Source organism: Nansenia antarctica, assembly GCF_963989245.1.
Source record: "Nansenia antarctica genome assembly, chromosome: 6".
In the NCBI taxonomy this organism is placed as follows: domain Eukaryota; kingdom Metazoa; phylum Chordata; class Actinopteri; order Argentiniformes; family Microstomatidae; genus Nansenia; species Nansenia antarctica.
This window is the reverse complement of record NC_137676.1, coordinates 7,039,124-7,058,925: the sequence shown is the minus strand read 5'-3', so window position 1 is coordinate 7,058,925 and position 19,802 is coordinate 7,039,124. Positions and strand designations below refer to the sequence as shown.

Sequence of the window (19,802 nt, the reverse complement as noted above, 5' to 3'; positions counted from 1 at the left end):
ACACCTTGCAACCAGCTCCTACAGCCCTGACTATTAGAAACTAGCTGCCTCCTCCCAGTGCCAGGTCTCCCACTAAGGTAGAGAAATGCATTTATTTCCTCCTTTCAAACTTAGGGAACTACCTGTTTTGTATCTGGTTTACTTTTCTGTTTGTTGGATCAGTAGTTGGCTATGGTACTGCAGACTGTCTGTCAGTGTGTGAGTGAGAGAAAGTGAGTGTGTGTGTGTGTGTGTGTGTGTGTGTGTGTGTGTGTGTGTGTGTGTGTGTGTGTGTGTGTGTGTGTGTGTGTGTGTGTAAGAGAGTGAGAGAGAGAGGGAGAGAGAGGGGGAGAGAGAGGGAGGGTTTGTGCTATGGCTCCCTATGCAGACTGGCGTGTGTGTGTGTGTGTGTGTGTGTGTGTGTGTGTGTGTGTGTGTGTGTGTGTGTGTGTGTGTGAATGTGTGTGAGCGAGAATAGCAAAGAGGGAGGGTTTGTGATGGTCTTCTCCTGTGGCTGTGTGACAGAGAGAGGGAAAGTGTATTGTGAGTTTACTATGCAGGCTGGGAACTGTGTGTGTGTGTGTGTGTGTGTGTGTGTGTGTGTGTGTGTGTGTTTGTAGTACGTGCATGTACGTTTGCGATGTTGAAACTAGACTGGTAGATCTTGGCAGACTGGCTACTTGAAAAGTAGATCTTGGTTCCAAAAAGTGTGAGCACCCCTGCTATAACCTTTCATTAGTGAAGCCCATTGACCAAAAAACACTTCGGATGCAAACATTAGTAAAAGGACAAATCACACAAGTTATCATCAACCTGTAGAGGAGAAGAAATACTGTAAGAATGCATTCATTCATTCATTCATTAGTTTGTTCATTCATTCGTTTGTTTGTTTGTTTGTTTGTTTGTTCATTCGTTTGTTTGTTTGTTCATTTGTTCGTTTATTGAGTAATTCGTTCATTCATTCGTTCGTTCGTTCATTCATTCGTTCGTTCGTTCATTTACAAATTCATTCATTCGTTCATTCATCAATTCACTCATCCCTCCATCCATCCATCCATCCATCCATCCATCCATCCATCCATTCATCTATCCATCCATTCATTCACTCCCTGCCTCCCCTGACAGAGACTGTATGCTCTATCTAAACGCCTGATGCCTTGAAAAGAGCCTCCCACTCTGCCATGTTGTTGAGGAAAGTGCTGTTCCCAACCGATTTCATATCAAAGGAGGACAAGATGAAACAAAATCAGAAGGAATACTTTTACAGCTAGCCGTGTAGTCTTACGTAATGCTTCCATAACAAACGGTGAGGCTTCTCTGATGTCAGTACAGTAGGCAGCAAGATTCTCCTGGCGATAAGTGGATTCATGCCGGATACAAGGAGATTATGATGACTGATGATTACTACACTGTGTGGATTGGAAACACATGTTTTCATGTCTGTGTGGTATTGTCTGTATAAAATACTCGATCAAATGTATCTAAACAGTCTCACTCCAGAATTATATATATATATATATATATATATATATATGTGTACATAAATGTATGTATTGATTAAGGAAGGTTGGTGGAGGAAGACATCAGAGGAGATGTTCCTTGTTATCCATGAGGAACGAGGAACGGTATCAGACTTGATGAGCCCGTCCTCCGATTTCTACCTCCGTCAGCCTCCCCAGCAATACTTTATGTGAGGCAATGATATTCACAGTTATTGCCTTATTGTCTTGTGCTGCAACGTCAGGAACCGAAGCCTAAGAATTGTATTCTCTTACACTTGTGTAATGTGACTTGTCTACCTTGAAACTATTCAATTCAATATTGGACTAAAGGAATTGCTGAACAACTGTACCTGACACGTGAATTCTGCCTCTTCTGTCCTTGAAATTGTACACGTGTCGGTTCACTCTACATCAATTCCATTACATGGAGAACTGTTACACAACCCTGCATGATGTCTAATATACATGAGGCTCCCTAGCATAAAATTAGCTCAATGTGTTTCATATAGATATTCTATACAGTTCAGAAGTGGCTTAATCTCCCAATACTATACTGTACACTAAGTATAATGAGAAAAAGCTGTTTCATTAATTCTACATTTATAGGCTCTGATCACTGTGCATTCTGTTGGTCTCCTGAAATGGAGTTAATTTGTACATGTTTAATAATGCATTACATCACTCGTTAACCATTAACATTTCAATTACTTTAACAATTTCACAATGTAAGCCCGGTGTTTTCATCACCATTTGAGGTACATGTTGAACAACACAATAATAGATTAAGTTACAGTCACGATCCACCATATGCTAATGTATACACTAATACTAGGCTACAATGCTATAAACTGCAGTGACTGACTGACATAGCAACTGCATGGGCGAAACTATTAGCTGATACAGTATAATGAACAATTATCTGTGAAGCATGCACTGATGACTGAACTAATCTGTCGCGAACAGCATGCATGAGAACACAAGCCGGCCTGTGCAGCGAGTCACACAGTGGCCTTCAAGGTGATGGATCAACTGTATGTATTTGTTGACATGCCTAGTTTCCTAAGCCACGGCGAACTTCACGAGGGCCCTGGTAACCCATCCGTCAGCAAGCCTGATTTCATCTGTAAGCGGTCTTTAATTCCCAGAGGGAAATGGACCCACACTCTCTATTTATCCATATAGCACACATGGCCAAGCTGTTAGGGTGCATGTTATTACACCCTATCAGTCTCCCCAGTGAGTCACAGTCCAGTCCGGTCCTGCCAGCGTAGGACCAAACCTGTGTAGACAGACCCTGCGCTGAGCTGAATTTGCAGCCCACCAAACACCCACACACTTCCACCAACACCATAGCGTGTCTTTGATAGCAATAGCTCTTCTATTCCCCTGCAGAAATAAGAGAAACACGCAGCAACGGTTTGACCTTAAGAGTGAAGGTTTGTGGATCGTTCTTAGAGAAATAAGAAAAACACGCAGCAACGGTTTGACTTAAAGAGTGAAGGTTTGTGGATCGTTCTTCTAGCGTTGTAGCTGTCCCTGACCCCTGGGGTTTGCATAGATTACTATTCCTTATGATGACTGATGGATAGACGATTCGTTTACTTGACACATGTTTTGTTGTAGGTCACTTTAGATGAAGGCGTCTGCTAACTGCTAAATGATATAAATATAAAATGACGACGAATGCACGTATACGCATTAAGAGGAATATTCTGTTTCTTCATTTCGTCTCTGATTCAATACACCACGGACCTTGAATCTTTACTTGATATACAGCACAGTGGCATCAGGATAGGATCATGGAACCTTTCCATGAATCAAACGTGTCTGATCTGACGGTCCCTGCGTTCTAGTCTGAGATTGTCCTTAGGAGCCTGTAGAGAATGACTTAATGCAGGAGGATTGACTGACTGTTCTGCTCTCCGGTTCTAAATAAATAAAAGGTACATGACAGCAGGGTCTAGGGCAACCATAAATTAGAGTTCAAGATGAATAAATGACATTCTCTTACCTGGGCTAAATGATTTAGAAGTAGGAGAATAACAGGCCTCTGAGCGTTGTGAAATGAAGTGTCCTGTTGGTTGATGAAATGTCTCACCTGACAGCTGTGGGACTCTTCAGTGCAGACCTTTCCTAATATGAAATAGTGTCACACCAAAAAAAACACACCTATAGCTTTGGCTGTGCTGTTTCCTCTGGGGCGGGGGGGGGGCTGTTATAATGTTAACCCTTGTACCCAGGTGTTTAGGGTAAGATGGAGGCCTCGAAGCAGCTTACTCGGACTGCCTCAGAGGTTCACATGCTCCAACTGATTTGGACGTTGTGCTCAGTTTAGCATGACAGGACTAGTCCCGTGTCAGCTCCGATCAGATGCTAGTATCACACCTAGAGTTCCTGCACTGGGGGCATGGTGCGATGGGTCAATCTCAGCAATCTTGCCAACATTCATCAGGGCCTTGACCAACCTCTTTCTGATGTTGGCTGATTACATTTCTCCCATGGAAATCAAGGGCCTTAATTTTTTCGATTTTTAAAGACTTTATTATATTCTACTTCATTCATGGTAATCATATGAAATATATTTCCTGGTTGGTTTTTGGCCCACCAGTACACCAGTTCACTTATTCACAAATTCACTTATAACGTTAAAGTAATAACGTTTTTGACATTACTTTGACATTACTTTTGACATTATTGTCTGAAATATTATCTCAAACCAGAAAAACGTAATTGGGAAGTATAATATATGTTTCAAAGACTTTACATTTGCAACACAATTCCTCAAACATTAAATGTTGAAAGGGTAAAAGATAAGATGGGGGAGAGTTAGGTACCTGTGCAACAGAGGACAAACATTCAATTTTTTCTTTTACTAAACTAAGTGTGGCTAAAAGATTAAACCACAATATTCTACAGCCACAATGACGTGTGCGCATGTCACAATGCAGTGACCTAGTTTTTCAAAGAAACGTTTCATGCCTTCCGTTTTTTCTTTCGCTAATGTATATGTTGCTGTCAAAAACTGTAAGTAGGCATTATTGTACATACCCTGAATCCACTAATGCACATCACTGTACGACATGTACACTTAAAGTTGATCAGGAAATCTCCCAGAATCCTCTCTTGAGGCACTGGAGGGCCACTGAATGAATAATGCAAGCAGACCCTTGGTTGCAGTGTGAGGGGCAAAGATGCCAGAGTCAATTGGCCGGACGTCTCCTTTAACCCCTCGGAAGCCCCTCCGTGAAGTAGAAACTGTATCAGTGCTAAATGAGGCCTAGCCATTAGAGAGGGGCTCATGTCTCGGGTCTGTGAAGGATTTCATCCAATTTTTCCAATTGTCCAGTCGGAATTGGAATGGAGCCATTCACTCTTCTGCTCAGCAACCCGACTTCTGCTCGGCTTTATTCCCTCTAAAGGGGAAAACTGAACGAACCGTTCTGTATTGAAGTGAGACAAATATACATACTGTACGCACATTCAGACAGACAGACAGACGGATAGACAGAAACACACACACACACACACACACACACACACACACACACAGCCACCAAAATTAAATCACACACAACCATGATCATATGGTGAGAGATTGGTGAAAATTATTACATGTAGAACCTCTACTACGCCATACATGATTAACATCCAATCACACTGGTCATTCTTCCCATAATGGCTAACCTACAGCCCCTGAGTCCCCCAGAGTCAGTTAATTCCCTCAACCGTCACAGGGAAGCAATTACGGGTCCAAGATGGTCACAGCTGTCTCACACCGATTGTGACTTCATTATAATCGAGCCATATTAGCATGAGGTCATAATGGCAACATGGGTCATTGAATGATCCAATGCTAATCTTGAGGAGAGAAGAAGAAATGTAGATATGAAAGGAAACGAGTGATTCAATCTACCGTGAGCAAATTCTCTCCAAAAGATCTCCGCATCACATGCCGACAAGCTATGTGTGAAGTGATGCAGCCGTGAAAAGACTAAAAGCCAGCCTGGGAGGAAACATTGTCCACTAGACCACGACTCGTTTATCTAAATCGGATAGAGGCTATGTTTTACCGATTTGAGATGCTCGATTTCTTTCTTCACCTGATCTTATCTGGAGGTTTTGTCTTCAGTGGGTGGTGCTACAGTGGTGACTCTAATTCAGTGGGACTCCTCTCTTTTTAAAGCTGGTTGGGTGGAACTCTGCTAAATTTGTATCTTAAAAAACCCATTAAAGAGAGTGAAGGGAGAGAGAGAGAGAGAGAGAGAGAGAGAGAGAGAGAGAGAGAGAGATAGAGAGAGAGAGAGAGAGTGAGAGAGTCGTTGATAGGATGTAACAGATGAATCATGTGTCCACAGATTACCCTGTTGCTCCTCTCTGCAATGCACACCAATTTATACAATCAAATGACAAACCATGCCAAGCGGAGGTTCCTCAAATAGCAATATGCAAGAGGCAGAGAAAGAGCGATGGCAGTGATTTATGATGTCTCAAGATCACAGGCCTTTGTTTTTAAACAGAAAGCCTGTACAAAATACATGATCAATTTGTCTAAGTAATGCGGGGTACACACATAAGGATTTTCAGGGCGATTTTCGGATGTCTGAAAACGACAGAAAACGACAGAAAACGCCCGATTATCAGATGGATCTTAACATTTTCCTATAACAAAATCCTGTGGTGTGAGGTGTGTTAAGAGTCAATCAATTGTCAATTGTCAATTGACTCTCCCGACAACCTGCTCGGAAAATGGGCTTGGGGAACGACAGATTCCGGACTCTCTAGAGTCTAGAGTCTCGTTCCCCAAGCCAGAAATCTCGCGTGAACCCATCCTTTTAATATTGCCTTTAAATTACAAAATAATTAAATTAGGATTATGTAATGATTAAAGCACTTTGAGCCGCAACGTTTGCAGGAAAAGCGCTATACAAATAAAGTTATTATTATTATTATTATTATTATTATTATTATTATCTAACGTAGTACCCTGACTGACCTGTACGAGACAACCATGTGCGACAGGGCAAATTAAGTGCCGAATAACGAAAAGAAGAAGTCAGCTCGCTTCTTGATTGGCTACGTTATAGTTGGACTCGCGAGCAGGGTTGCCAGATGGAAATGACATTTTCCACCCTAACCACAGTCTAAAACCGCTAATTCCACCAAACAATCTGGCAACCCTATGATTTCTGGTCGTAATTATTGAACACATTTCACATTTACGATTGCCGGCCACGCCCATTTTCCGAGCAGGTTGTCGGGAGAGATTGACTCTTAACACACCTCACACCCCAGGATTCTGTTATAGGAAAATGTTAAGAGCCATCTGATAACCGGGCGTTTTCTGTTGTTTTCAGCCATCCGAAAATCGCTGAAATCGCAGAAAATCCTTATGTGTGTACCCCGCTTAAGACTAATAAATTGGTCTGGGCGGCACTGCCCCCATGCACAGTGAACATAATCACTGAGTATGTCTTTCTGTTTTCAGCACAAACAGATAGGACAGCAGACTTGAAACACAGAGCAAACAGGTTATCATCGAAATATGTTGCAAACATTAAGAACATTTTTACTTACAGTTTTTTACGATTGCTAACTCACCATGTTCAATACTGAAACCACAGTTTCACAACTCTTCATACAGTCTGCATTCGTAACACTCATGTTGGCCAATGACTTCATTCATGTCTCAAAAGAAGCTCGTTCAACCACACACTGTCAACAATGTTCACTCAGAAGCATACACTGTCATTCATAACATTCTGACTTACAAAATACTAACAACAGGGAGCATTACATAGTTTGAATGATTTTCACAAGAATGAATATTTCATTATAAAAATGGTTTGATTTATAGTATTCATAGACAGAATAGTTGACTGTAAAACTGTAAAGTATTAGGCAACAAGAATGAATCAGAAACGCCACAATTTGCTTCTATCCTTTATCCTATATTTTGCTTCTATCGTTTATCCATTTTTTGTTCAGTATCTTTGCAGAAAGTAAGTTACGGTACATTTACTTCAAAGTACACTACATTTACTTGTGTAAAATGAAAAGTGAAAAATAAAGTGGAAGATGCAAAGTTCAAACAAAAAAGAAAAACTGAAATTCCAGGGCTACAATACAATAGCAATCACACCAAAAATGTCTCACTCCTGAGGGTTTTGGTCCACCCTCTGTTCTGCATCTGGTCACATCTAATGTCTTCCCTGGCAATGCATCTAGTCTATTTCATTTCATTGTATATATTCTGCTACTGTAATATTTTCTAGACATTTCAATATGATTACTGCAAATAGTGAAAATACCACCGCTCATCCCTTATGAGACTTTGCTGAGGTGCTGGAACTGAAGAGTATCAATAGAGTGCAAAATAACAGCATCTGCACACTCAAACACTGTGCAAAAAAACTGTTTATTGCGAGCTTTCTGTCATATATGATAGGAATATAAATACTGCAAAATTGCACCAAATAATTCAGTTTTGAACGTGTTCTTCAGAGTTTTGAACACAGTATGTTAGCAATGAAAAAATGTGTTGCAAATACATAGTATTTTGCAAGTGGGGGAGTTTGAATGAGAGAAGTGTTATGGCATTTGGAGAACGTAGTCATTGAATGCATTCTGTATGAAAGCAATGCACAAATCACAGAGAAAGAGTCACAGTTTTGTTCACATGGGTTTCTGCTCTGCTGACTGTATGAAGAGTTGTGAAACTGTGGTTTCAGTATTGAACATGGTGAGTTAGCAATCGTAAAAAAACTGTAATCAGATGTATTACATGAATACCTTTATAGTGCTTTGATAGTGCTTGAAAAAAGCTGAATAATTTCCTCAACTGATACTTTTCCAGCACACAATACTCAGGAGAATAGAACTGATTAGGTGGGGCTTTCTCCACTGATTGCATTGGTCAGTTGCCTTAGAACACAGCAATGGAATGATCATAGATCTATATAATGAAAGAGCATTTTTGTGTAGGCTGCAAAGGCTGTATTCAGATCAAACAGATGTTAATGTGTGAGTATGTTTGATACAACACCATGAGCTATTCTAATTGCCATTTGCATTTCACACTGCTACCTGGCGTTGATGTTTGTCTGTTAACCTTTATGACTAATCCAGTGTTTCATATTTCAAAGGGAGTTAGCAGTGTGTGTGTGTGTGTGTGTGTGTGTGTGTGTGTGTGTGTGTGTGTGTGTGTGTTTGTGTGTGTGTGTGTGTGTGTGTGTGTTTGTGTGTGTGTGTGTCTGTATGTGTGTGTGTTTGTGTGTGTGTGTGTGTGTGTTTGTGTGTGTGTGTGTGTGTGTGTGTGTGTGTCTGTGTGTGTGTGTGTGTGTGTGTGTGTGTGTGTGCGTGCGTGTGTGTGTGCGTGTGCGTGTGCGTGCGTGTGCGTGTGCGTGCGTGCATGTGTGCTTTTTGCTCCAATTGCTTGTGCCTCCTTTAATCTGAAAAAAGTACCAAATGTTCTTCTCTCACGATATCACCGCAGCTGTAAAAAGATCCATTATATACAGCAGAACGACTTTAACACAAAGCTGCTTTTCAAGGTGGTAAGAAATTTGTTTGCTATAGACCAGAATAAATACTTTTACAGTATACTATGAACCCGAACAACATCCTGAAAGATGTAACCGGGAAACACTGTTATCGTGAACGATAGCGATAGGAAAACATCTCTCGGATTTCCAGTTGAGTTAAGGTCCATATACTGTATTGTTCTGTAGATTAGTAAATTGGCTTTCCCAGCTGCAGCCATTCAGCCATATTCTCTGCTTCTTTTATTCAGGAAAATACTATCGCCACTCAAGCATGGACCTTTTAAACTCTGACCTACTGTGCAGTAGAGCAATTAATAACCTGTTTCCTCCCACTCATAAAGTACCACTACATATTGCAGTGCCAGAGTCAAATTTGGCATCCTCCACATATTGTTTTCTGGAAAACGTATAAACAGACACAAGATACTGATCAGAACAGCAGCAGTCTATTGTTGCTTGGTTACCCCCTTGTCACAGCTTGAAGCCCAATGCGGTGTACAGGTCAGCAGAAACAATCTGCTTATCTCTAACGCTGGTGAAGAGGGGTTGTGTGATCACTAGTCACAAGACCACACGAAAGGCCCTCCGATCATCAAGAGCCTGATTACCCAGCGACCCCTCTGCCTGCTAATTAAGCTTCACAATCGAATTACATACAGTCAACTAATTACTACCAGACACATCCCAGTCATCAGCAGGGGACGCAGGAGGAATCGAAGATTGAAAAAAATAAGTAAGTAAATGAATTATGAAAAGCAGATACAATCAAGCTTTTGTCTACAGTAGTAATTGGTAGGTTAAGGAATCAAATATGCACAGGTGAATAATGAATGCCGACACACAGCTGTTTTCCCCTTAACTCTTTACAAAAACTATAAATTACACATTTTCCTGCACCACCGAGATTCACATATTGAATCTAACACATTTTAATCCATTTAAATGTTATTCTACTTCTGCCATATGAGATTAGATTCAACCTTTTTGTCATTGTACAGCACTGAATACAATATGTTTCGCTCTAGGCACAGGGTCAGCCATAGTCAGTGCCCCCTGTAGCAATTAGGGGTTAAGTGCCTTGCTCAAGGGCACAACTGCAGTGGTAGGCACCTTAGATATGATGCCAGCAACCCTCCAGTCACCAGCTCACATGCAGCTCCCTCCCGAGGCGAGGATTGAACCAGCGACCTTCCGATTGCTAGCCGGGCCTCTATAATCTCTACTAAGACAGCCTCTCTCTCCTGTCAGGGTTGAAGGGAGAGCATATAGCTCAGTGTTATTGACTCTGCCTTTGTTTGGCTGTTCAAGAGAGGAAACATCCATCCATCTCTGTTCTGGCCTCTCTCTGATAAAAGGAGGTCTTTGCGTTGTTTGCTGCCAAACACCTGTGACCTCAAGAGGCTTTCGTGGTCTGAAATCTTGTACTGGAGGACATTCAGTCGAGTCCAACAAGATACAGGATATTATTTATTTATTTCATTCTTAACTTTGTTCTAATTGTCTGATTGGTGCCTGAACTAACCAATGGAATGGTAGCAGAGATGTGCAAAGATTTCCAAACTAAGATCCAAGATTTTCAGTTTGACTAATTGCATTAACAGATAATAACCATATCAGGGAGTATATCAGCTCTCCCACCTACTCTACGATGCTAATAATCCCTACAGAATACTCGGTACGATATGTTTTCTCTTTGCTATGTTTAATTGCAGTCCAGAAGGTAATTACTGTATTTCACTAAAGCACGTGCATCCCAATCAGGTATCTGAATCGGAAGATTTAATGACAGTAAATAATTGAGCTCTGTGGATATCGTAATCACCTTTCCATTACGCTTGGGGTTTCCAGCCTCTCTTTCATCACACAACACGGCGATGATTAAACCGTCCTGTCTTTTGTTCTCGAGCATCTGTTATTCTCTATTGTCTCTGCTTCACTTCCCTACATGTTGTGTACATATGACTACAACAATGGGTTCTGTAAGAGAATTCAGCCTCCTGAATCATTGCCGTTATTGCAACACAGTCTCCGAGCAACAAGCACTGCACGTTTCCACAAAGCGCTACTAAAGAGAAAAAGAAAAAAAAACTGCCATTTCATACAACAGGGGCAATTCAAAGTGCTTTACATCTAGCATGAAAATACAGAAAAATACAGAAAAAGGATGATAGTAAGAAAATAAACATTTAACAATATAATAAGACAATGAATAAAAAGATATAGATCAAAGTGCTATTACTGCAACTGTATTCAAGCGCTGCTCTTCCCGATATGACGTGAGATTGCAGATACTGCGTCTGTGTTTTGCCACTATCCTAGCCGATGCGGTGCGTGAAATCGGTGCGTGAGTAAAATGACACATTTGCATACACATTGATCCTATATTTGCTGTGAATTTATAGCCCTTGGATTATGGATCATAAAACTCATAACTGCTGCAGGTATAATAAGTAAAAAGATAAAACGTTTAATAAGATAGTAGTTAATGGATAAAAGGCATAGCTAGAGTGTTAGTGTTTAACCATATCTTCTGCAGAATATGGAGATTTTTAGCTTAGTTTTAAATATTTGTAGAGTTTGGGCCTGTTTGATTTCTTCGGGGACTTTGTTGCAGGAGCATGCGGCAGAGTGACTGAATGCTGCTTTACCTTGTTTTGTTTTCACTCGAAGTGTGTTGAATCCATCTCCCTTTCCTTTCCCTTTAATGGAAATTCATCAAGGTGACAACACATCCCCCTTTTCCATGTTGAATAGGAAGTCCTGCCAATGTACAAGGGTTCAAGTTGTCCCGACAGCTATCTGTATGCAGAACAGTTTTTTTTTTGTTATACCTTCGCCAGAAGTTTATCGCTGCCGCCTTTTGTGTGTGTCTATCAGCAAACCCACCGGTTTGAAATTGCTGCTTGAACTGAGCTCGACCCAGGGAACGAGCTCCATCCCGGTGTAATCTGGAGCCCACTCGCAACTCTCTCTGTGTAAGATCCCCATGGTGCAACCTAGGGGTCCAACCCAATAAAAACCGCTGAGCCTGCTGAACTCTCTCAGTATTAACTCATCCACCACAGCTCAGCGCCGGGAGGCGGTGGGGGGGTACTCTGTAGGGTTCCTCTGCCTCCGGTGTCTCCTCTCTCCTGGATGTGTGATGATGGGCAGCAGCTTGGAGTTGGCAGGAGAGAGAGCTGCGGTGGCACAGAGGGTGCTAGCCATGTCGGCAGTGATTACATCCAGTCCCAGCGGAGGTCAGAGGTCAGGTTGAGCGTGTGCAGGCTGCTGCCTCGCTCTGTGCCGACTGTATTCCCAATGCTGTACAACGCCCACATCCCTCTGTCGCTAACGGCACTTTTTCCCCTCACTTTCTCGTGCACATTCTCACTAGTTTTTCCCCTTCATGTTTCAGCACGAAACCTGTTTCTTTTTCCTGTACTAGTTCCTCACGCTTAGACAAAAAGAAGCTGAAGCTGGCAAGTGCCTATGGTGCCACTATGGTGCCACTTTTAAGAGCACTAACGTAGCAGGTTAGTAAAGCAGGTGTGGTGTCAGGGAAACACATTCCATTAGGTCACTCTTACACCTGTGTTATTACACTGTAGTTCTAGTTGAAAAACATTGAATTAGAATGTCGTATAGTTCTGTAGTAATTGGTGTGAAGCTACACAGTGCACGCACGCCACACACACACTCACACACTCACACAAACACATACTGTAATTACCGTAGTGCACATGGGGGGAAGTGAACGATATTTCCATTGCAAATGTGAAAAGATGAATTCCTATTTTATATTAAGAACTTTATTCATCCAAATTAATTATTCATGCAGCACTGACCTGTTTCACTTCCCCATATTTTCATTATTCATATGCTTTACATTACAAATCAGCATCTACTTGTTTCAAGATTAGGTTGCCAAATGCCCATCAATCTAGAGCAGATATGAGCATGGGTCGACAGATACGAGTAAACCCAAGCCATCAAATACTTTGCAATGTGAGAAGAGTTCTAACCTGCGTTTGAAACAGATTCAATCAACTCTCAATGCCAAGAGACAGAAGCTTTTTTTCAGCTTTTTTCTTTATTTATTTGACAGGTTTCTATTTCGGTTTCTTTGACAGATTCCATTTTTCCTAGCTTTTTATATATATATATATATTTACTTATTTCCTAGAGCTATATACCAAATATTTACAGTTTTTTTGTTGTTTTTTTGCATTTAGCAGACACTTTTATCCAAAGCGAGTAACTTAGAGCTAAGTGCCTTTACTCAAGGGCACACTAGTGGTGGTGTTCCCAGGTGAGATTTGAACTCATGACCTTCTGATCACCAGTCCAATCACTATCCTCGAGAGGCCACAACTGCCCTATATGCATGTTCTTTACTGTTGCAGTTTGCATGTTAAGCATGTTGACTATGAGACAGACCATGCATGTTTGGATGGTGCCAGCTGTGGTGCTGCATGTTGGTAATCTAGAACTACTGTCTAGAAATCAGTCATGTCTGGTATCTAGATATAACATGTTTATTTGTCACTTCGGTTACACAAGTACAATCATGTGAGATACTTCCGCTGGGGGGGGGCTGTATTTACGGTGCATATAGGAAGACATATAGAATACAATAACAACATATAATAGGCAAAGAAAATATATTAAAAATGAGAACCCTAAATGATCGAATTATATACATTTAAGGTAAGAAAAATGATACACCCAAATTATACATTCAGAAGAATGTTGCACAGGAGTTGGATAGCATTTGTGTGTGTGTGTGTGTGTGTGTGTGTGTGTGTGTGTGTGTGTGTGTGTGTCTTTTGGCCTGGGGACAAAAAGCTATCTATTATTAGCTATCTACTGTATGTTTATCTAAGTAAGTGAATCATCTATCCATCAGTCATAGCAAGAAAAAATAATCTATGCTAGGGGCCAGGGGCCATTGGCAGTCATAAAGCTAATGCCAACATAACTTTGCCTATATATCACTCTGCCTTTACCTGCTACTATTGAATGGCATTGTGTCAATCCTTACCAACCAATAATCAAATACAGGCTATTGTGTCAAAGAACTATGCAGGGATTAAAAGCTCTCAAGAGCCACTAGCTAATTCCCAATGAGTTTCCATGCTTTGTTTGGAGGGCTGCTTAAACAAAGGATTTTTATTCAAGGCCTAGCACTGCATGACATCTGCATATATACCTAACCGGTCAAGTGCCATTCAACCTCTGTGAGTGTTTGCATGCATAGAGATGGGATCCCTCCACAGCAAACAGTCGATGGGGCTTTCAGACCAAGGACTTTTAAGAGTTTAACGGAAGTAAAACACTAGACTTTACATCGGTCTTTGCAAGTCATCGTTTTCAAGATCAGATTCGCAATTGTGCAAATTCAACACTTTCAGAGACGTGTTTCATGTCAAACTATATATTTCTTCTTGTATTCTTAGAGAAATAAGAGTCGATTTATACAAGAACATTTCCATCAAACTTCATCCACTCCAAGCCTTACTAATGAGAGCACTCGATTGCACTGCACATAGCAAGATAGGTGTGCCCTTGAAACGAATCGTGAAATAGTTCATAAAACGTTCTCATAGAACTACTCATAGTACTCGTTTATTATCATATGCAAAATGCCTTCCTATTGGTTGCAAATCTCAGCTGTGTAGTGTTGTATCATTATTATTCATAAACAGTTTTCTACAGTTTGTCAAATCCCAGGAAAGAATGCTCGAAGATTACAGGAGCCATCTTCTGATGTGTCTAAATGACACCCAGCAGAACTGAAACCAGACGGGACTGAAAGGAGTGACTCACCGTCCTCGCGAGACTTCTGAATGAAGGCGTCGACACCGCTCTCCCCGTAGTTGCCCTCAGAAGCTACCGTCGAGACGTAGTTCCAGCGCATGGCTTTGACGATGTCCACCATGGCCTGGGCCTGGTAGGTGTCCGGGGGCACGACGCGAGAGAAGAAGTCATAGCGGGTGTTGTCACTCAGCTCAGGTGCTGTGGAGGCATAGCTCACCTGGGGGATCTGTGAGAGAGAGAGAGAGAGGGAGAGAGAGAGAGAGAGAGAGAGGGAGAGAGAGAGAGAGAGAGAGAGAGAGAGAGAGAGAGAGAGAGAGAGAGAGAGAATACGTGAGTATATCATTTGATATTGTAGTATCATACAGTATATACAGGGAGCGTCAGACGTTAGTAGTTTCTTGGCTCCGTTTACGACTGCAGTATCTCGTGGCAGTATCATACGTATGTGACAGCAACTGGTGAAAGCAGGAACAAGTCGGCAACCGACCATTATGTTCTGACTTTTATTCTGAAAAATGTAAATAAATGTCAACCTTCTTGAATCCATTGCATTTCAATGTTTTGTGCTTGACTAGCGAGCGTGTCGTCGATTTTAAACAACGTTGACATTTATTTCCATTTCTCCGAATAAAAGTTAGAACGTTATGATCGGCTGCCGACTTGTTCCTGGTTTTACCAGCTGCTGTCACATATTGTAATGGTAGACCACATGTTCAAGTTCTGTGGAGATCTGCAACCTTGAATGATGGTATGTATGCTTCACAGGTATCTCAACTGTGGACATTGGAAGACTGACATCTGATGACACTGCTCAAGGCAGCATATGACCCCTGTTGGTGTCCTACTAGTCCTCTGCAAAGGTGTTGCTCATTGTATATTAGGATGCTGGTGGGATTACATCTCAATGTCGAGCTGCTGTTCAACAAAGTGTAATTCTACATTCAAGTGCCCTGCAGCCAATCAAGTAGCACAAAGCTATTAACAGATTCCAGCTTGATTTTCACAGACATGATTTGATTCATTTGAGGGTGACAAGTGTTTACAGACAGGAGACCAAGGCTTTGTTCCAGGAAAGAGATAACACATTCAAATTAACTTGATAACATCTTCTTATGAGTTTGCGACGGTATTCACTCTGGGCATTATAGCCTTCTTATTGGCGAAGAAAGCGAGTACGGAAGTCTCTTTTTTAATAGGACAATTTAATGAAGGTTATTTCCTTCTTTTATTTACATTTGGCCCAAGGAGTAACTCATTACAAAACATGCATTATTTAATGATCAATTGATACTGCACAATTAAAAAACAAAACGCTCCCTTTGGTGTACCTGGAAGAAGGCAGCTAGTCCTCTAATTTGATTGTGGTTACTTTGAGGATCAAAAAGTACTAGGTCAAATGATGTAGTTGTGAGACATTGGCAAGCAGCATGCTGTATAACTGGGTTTTTGCATATCTGTGTTTGTTCCTGTTCAAATGCTACAGTTATAATCTTTTTTAACTTTCATCTTTTTTGTGAGCTTAGTGTCAGCATCAAACATGTTTTAAACACTGCCTACAGAACTGGAGACTTTTCCTATACTTCCTTAACAAGTTTTCTCAATTATTGCTTGCTCAAGTTATTTCCAATGTATGCTTGTCAGAAGGACTCTGTGACGAAGCAGTAGCTTCTTCCTCTGCTGCAGAGTTTTGGAGCTAACCGAGCAGAGTTTTATACAATATGACATTCAATAATGTGTTTCATGCTACGACATAAAGTATGAAGACACTTTTTATGCTGATGTATTTTTTTATTGGCCCCAGCTCCCCACGGGTTATAAATTAGACCAGTGGACTAGTCAGAGGACAGAGCCAGCACACTGAGAATAACCTATAGCCTTACATCACAATGAAGTCCAATTGCAGGGTCAGTGGGTTTGACAAGCTCTGATACTGCTGCAACTCAGACTCCTCAGGCCATTGTTGCTGTCCAACTAGGGGTTAATATGGTGGAAAAACCTGACAGTCGTAATATTCTCATGATATGATGTACGGTAGGCCTAAAACATTAACAGTGTAAGTGTAAATGTAAGCATACATAAATCACATTATACTATCAATATGAAAAAAAAAGCCTTTAGGCTTTTATGTGTGTTATTAAACAGAGAATGTTTTCAAAAATGCCGTGACACATTATCAACCAATGTGTTTGGTGATCTGGGCAGCAGTTGTCTCTGAGATGTGGTCCTCATTTATTTGAGATGATTTGCATTATAGTGACATTTTTATGATATGACTGACAGTTTAGTGAAATCTCTCTTCAAATGTGACAGCTGCTGGTGTTTTGGGGGAACCAGTTAGCCGAAGTCATTTTTCTGTTTTTTTACATATTCTGAAAGGAAAGATTGTGAGCTTTCAAATGATGTGTCATACATTGAAATCGAAAAAAAGTTGAAGAAGATATATGCGTATTTAAATGTTGGTACATCTGAAATCACAGAGCAGAGAAAAGGCCGCCCAAAGATTTGGAGCTTTTCACACTTTCAGGACATCACCAGGAAATGAGCGGTAACAATAGCTGGTTAAACACGCACCCAACCACTCCCCGACTAGACTGACAGCTGTTGTTGTCTGTCACAACACTGTAGCCTGAGGGGGATATACCGTACAAAGCTGTCACCTTGACATATCTACGGGGAGAGATGAAGGGAGAGGAGGAAGATGTTGCATAGATATTTGCACTAATACAGCAAATAACATCATATGTTGTTATTTACAAGGGTTAAAACTCAAATTAAACATGGAGTAATGTGCATTGTAACCAATTAGGGAGACACAGTGATATTTGATACAGTATGTGTGTTTAATTCAGCTTGTATAGCTATTTTCTTCATGTGTATGAGGTATTAGCCATCTGAATTGTCAAAGCTTCAGCTCAGACCTATTCTTTCTGGAAATACTCACTGAACAATTTATTAGGAACACTATACTAATACTGGGTAGGGCCTCCCTTTGCTCTCAAAACAGCCTGGATTCTTTCGTGGCATTGATTCCACAAAATGTTGGAAATATTCCTTTGAGATTCTGGACCATGATGACATGCTTGCATCACACAATTCCTGCAGATTTTCCAGGTGCACTTTCAAGCTGTGAATCTCCCATTCTAACCACATCCCAAAGGTGTACTATTGGATTCAGATCCAGACATGGTGCATTATCATGCTGGAAGTATAGCTATTAGAAGATGGCTACATTGTGGCCATAATGGGATACACACATGGTCAGCAACAATACTCAAATAGGCTGTGGCATTCAAGAGATGACTGATCGGTATTAACGGACCCAAAGTGTGCCAAGAAAACATTCCCCCACACCCTGAACGAATGAGAAGGTGTGCACGCATTTCTAATAAAGTGTTTTAGTGAGTGTATCTTGAAATCTTTCAATTATTCTTTCCATTAGGACAAAGACAAAGTATAATAGGGAGTGACTAAGCTGCAAGGAAAAAACACTCAATAACACTGTTGGTAAGGTCAACGCCTGCATAACATATTCCGGAATCAATGAAATTCTGTGAGCCAGCACGTCCGTCCGTGGCTCCTTGAGGCATACATCTCTCTGGCAAAAGAGCTGCTCCACATGCTCTAAAATCCTACGCTTACCTGCAGCCACTCCGCTGCAGCCTGACCGCTGTAGAACTAACCTTCTCTCTCCTCTCTCTCTCTACGTCTCACACTGTGGCTGGTTCTGATATGTGTCCGACTGCAGCTCCCCATTGGTCCTGCCACTAGTGTGCGGTTCAGTATCAGAGAAAAAACAAGCTGTGCCCAGTGCCTGCAGCCCCTAACACCGACGTCATGCAGTCTCTCGGCCCCCCTCCTCCTCCTCCTCCTCCTCCTCCTCCTCCTCCTCCTCCTGCTCCTTCTCCTCCACCATGTAACTGTATGTGTTAAATTATGCAAATGAACAACCAGCGGCTCTCATGTTAGGCAGCACCTGCATCGTAAGGCTCTTTTTAAAGATAATCTGCAGTTCGAGCGCAATTGTGAAATATGGGTCTTAATAATCCTACTTTAGGACTGCTAGAGTGAAGAATGGAAATTACAACCTTTATTCTGTGATCAGGATTATGCAAATGAACAAACAGCACGTCTCATGTTAGGCAGCACCTACAATGTAAGGCTCTTTTTAAGATCATCTGCAGTCCAGCACAATTGTGAAATATGGGTCTTAATAATCCTTCTTTAGGACTGCTGGAGGGAAGAATGACAATTACCAACTTTATTCTGTGGTCAGAAATACCATCAGCTCATCCATACAGGTACATTTTGCACTGTGCTTCTTGTCAAATGACTGATGATTGGATGTGAGATGTGTCAATCAGAGATGGCTGAGTTACACTTGTAGTGGTGTAGCTCACTAAGGCAGATGCCACGTAACTGCAGAGTCCCTGGTTTGATTCCAGCCATCGACCTATCCTGCATGTCATCCCTCCTCTCTCTCTCTCTCTCTCTCTCTCTCACCCATCCTTCCTGTCAATCTCTATTGTCTCTATCCCAATAAAGCAGAAATGCCCCCCCCCCCCCCAAAGAAAAAGAACAGGGCATCCTTGCGGCTCAAACAGGCCAGTGTGTGTGTGTGTGTGTGTGTGTGTGTGTGTGTGTGTGTGTTAATAGGGATGTTCAGAGACTACAGTGGTGTCTGTGGCATGTCTCCAGACTGCTCCCCTGGGATGGGCAGGGGTCACTAGACTTCACCGTTAACCAGAGGAGGCTGTTGGAACTACCCCGCTGGAGTGGACACACACACACACACACACACGCACACACACACACACACACACGCACACACACACACACACACACACGCACACGCACACGCACACGCACACACACACACACACACACACACACACACACACACACAGACACACCTCTAAACTTTGCTCCACTTTTAGCTACTTTGAGGTTAAGCACAACTGTTTCGCCGTTGAAAGGAAAAGTG

At 41.6% G+C, this 19,802-nt stretch overlaps 1 protein-coding gene across 1 annotated transcript in view; it reads right to left on the bottom strand.

The window, feature by feature from the left end:
- Positions 1-19,802, bottom strand: part of LOC308159367 (metabotropic glutamate receptor 4-like) — a gene marked incomplete at its 3' end in the record, with an annotated part of 156,326 nt that overhangs the window by 60,299 nt on the left and 76,225 nt on the right. Inside the window, exon 2 of the mRNA XM_080533140.1 lies at positions 14,831-15,047. Within this exon, the coding sequence (XP_080389266.1) occupies positions 14,831-15,047 (217 nt within the window). The remainder of the gene's footprint in view (positions 1-14,830; positions 15,048-19,802) is intronic.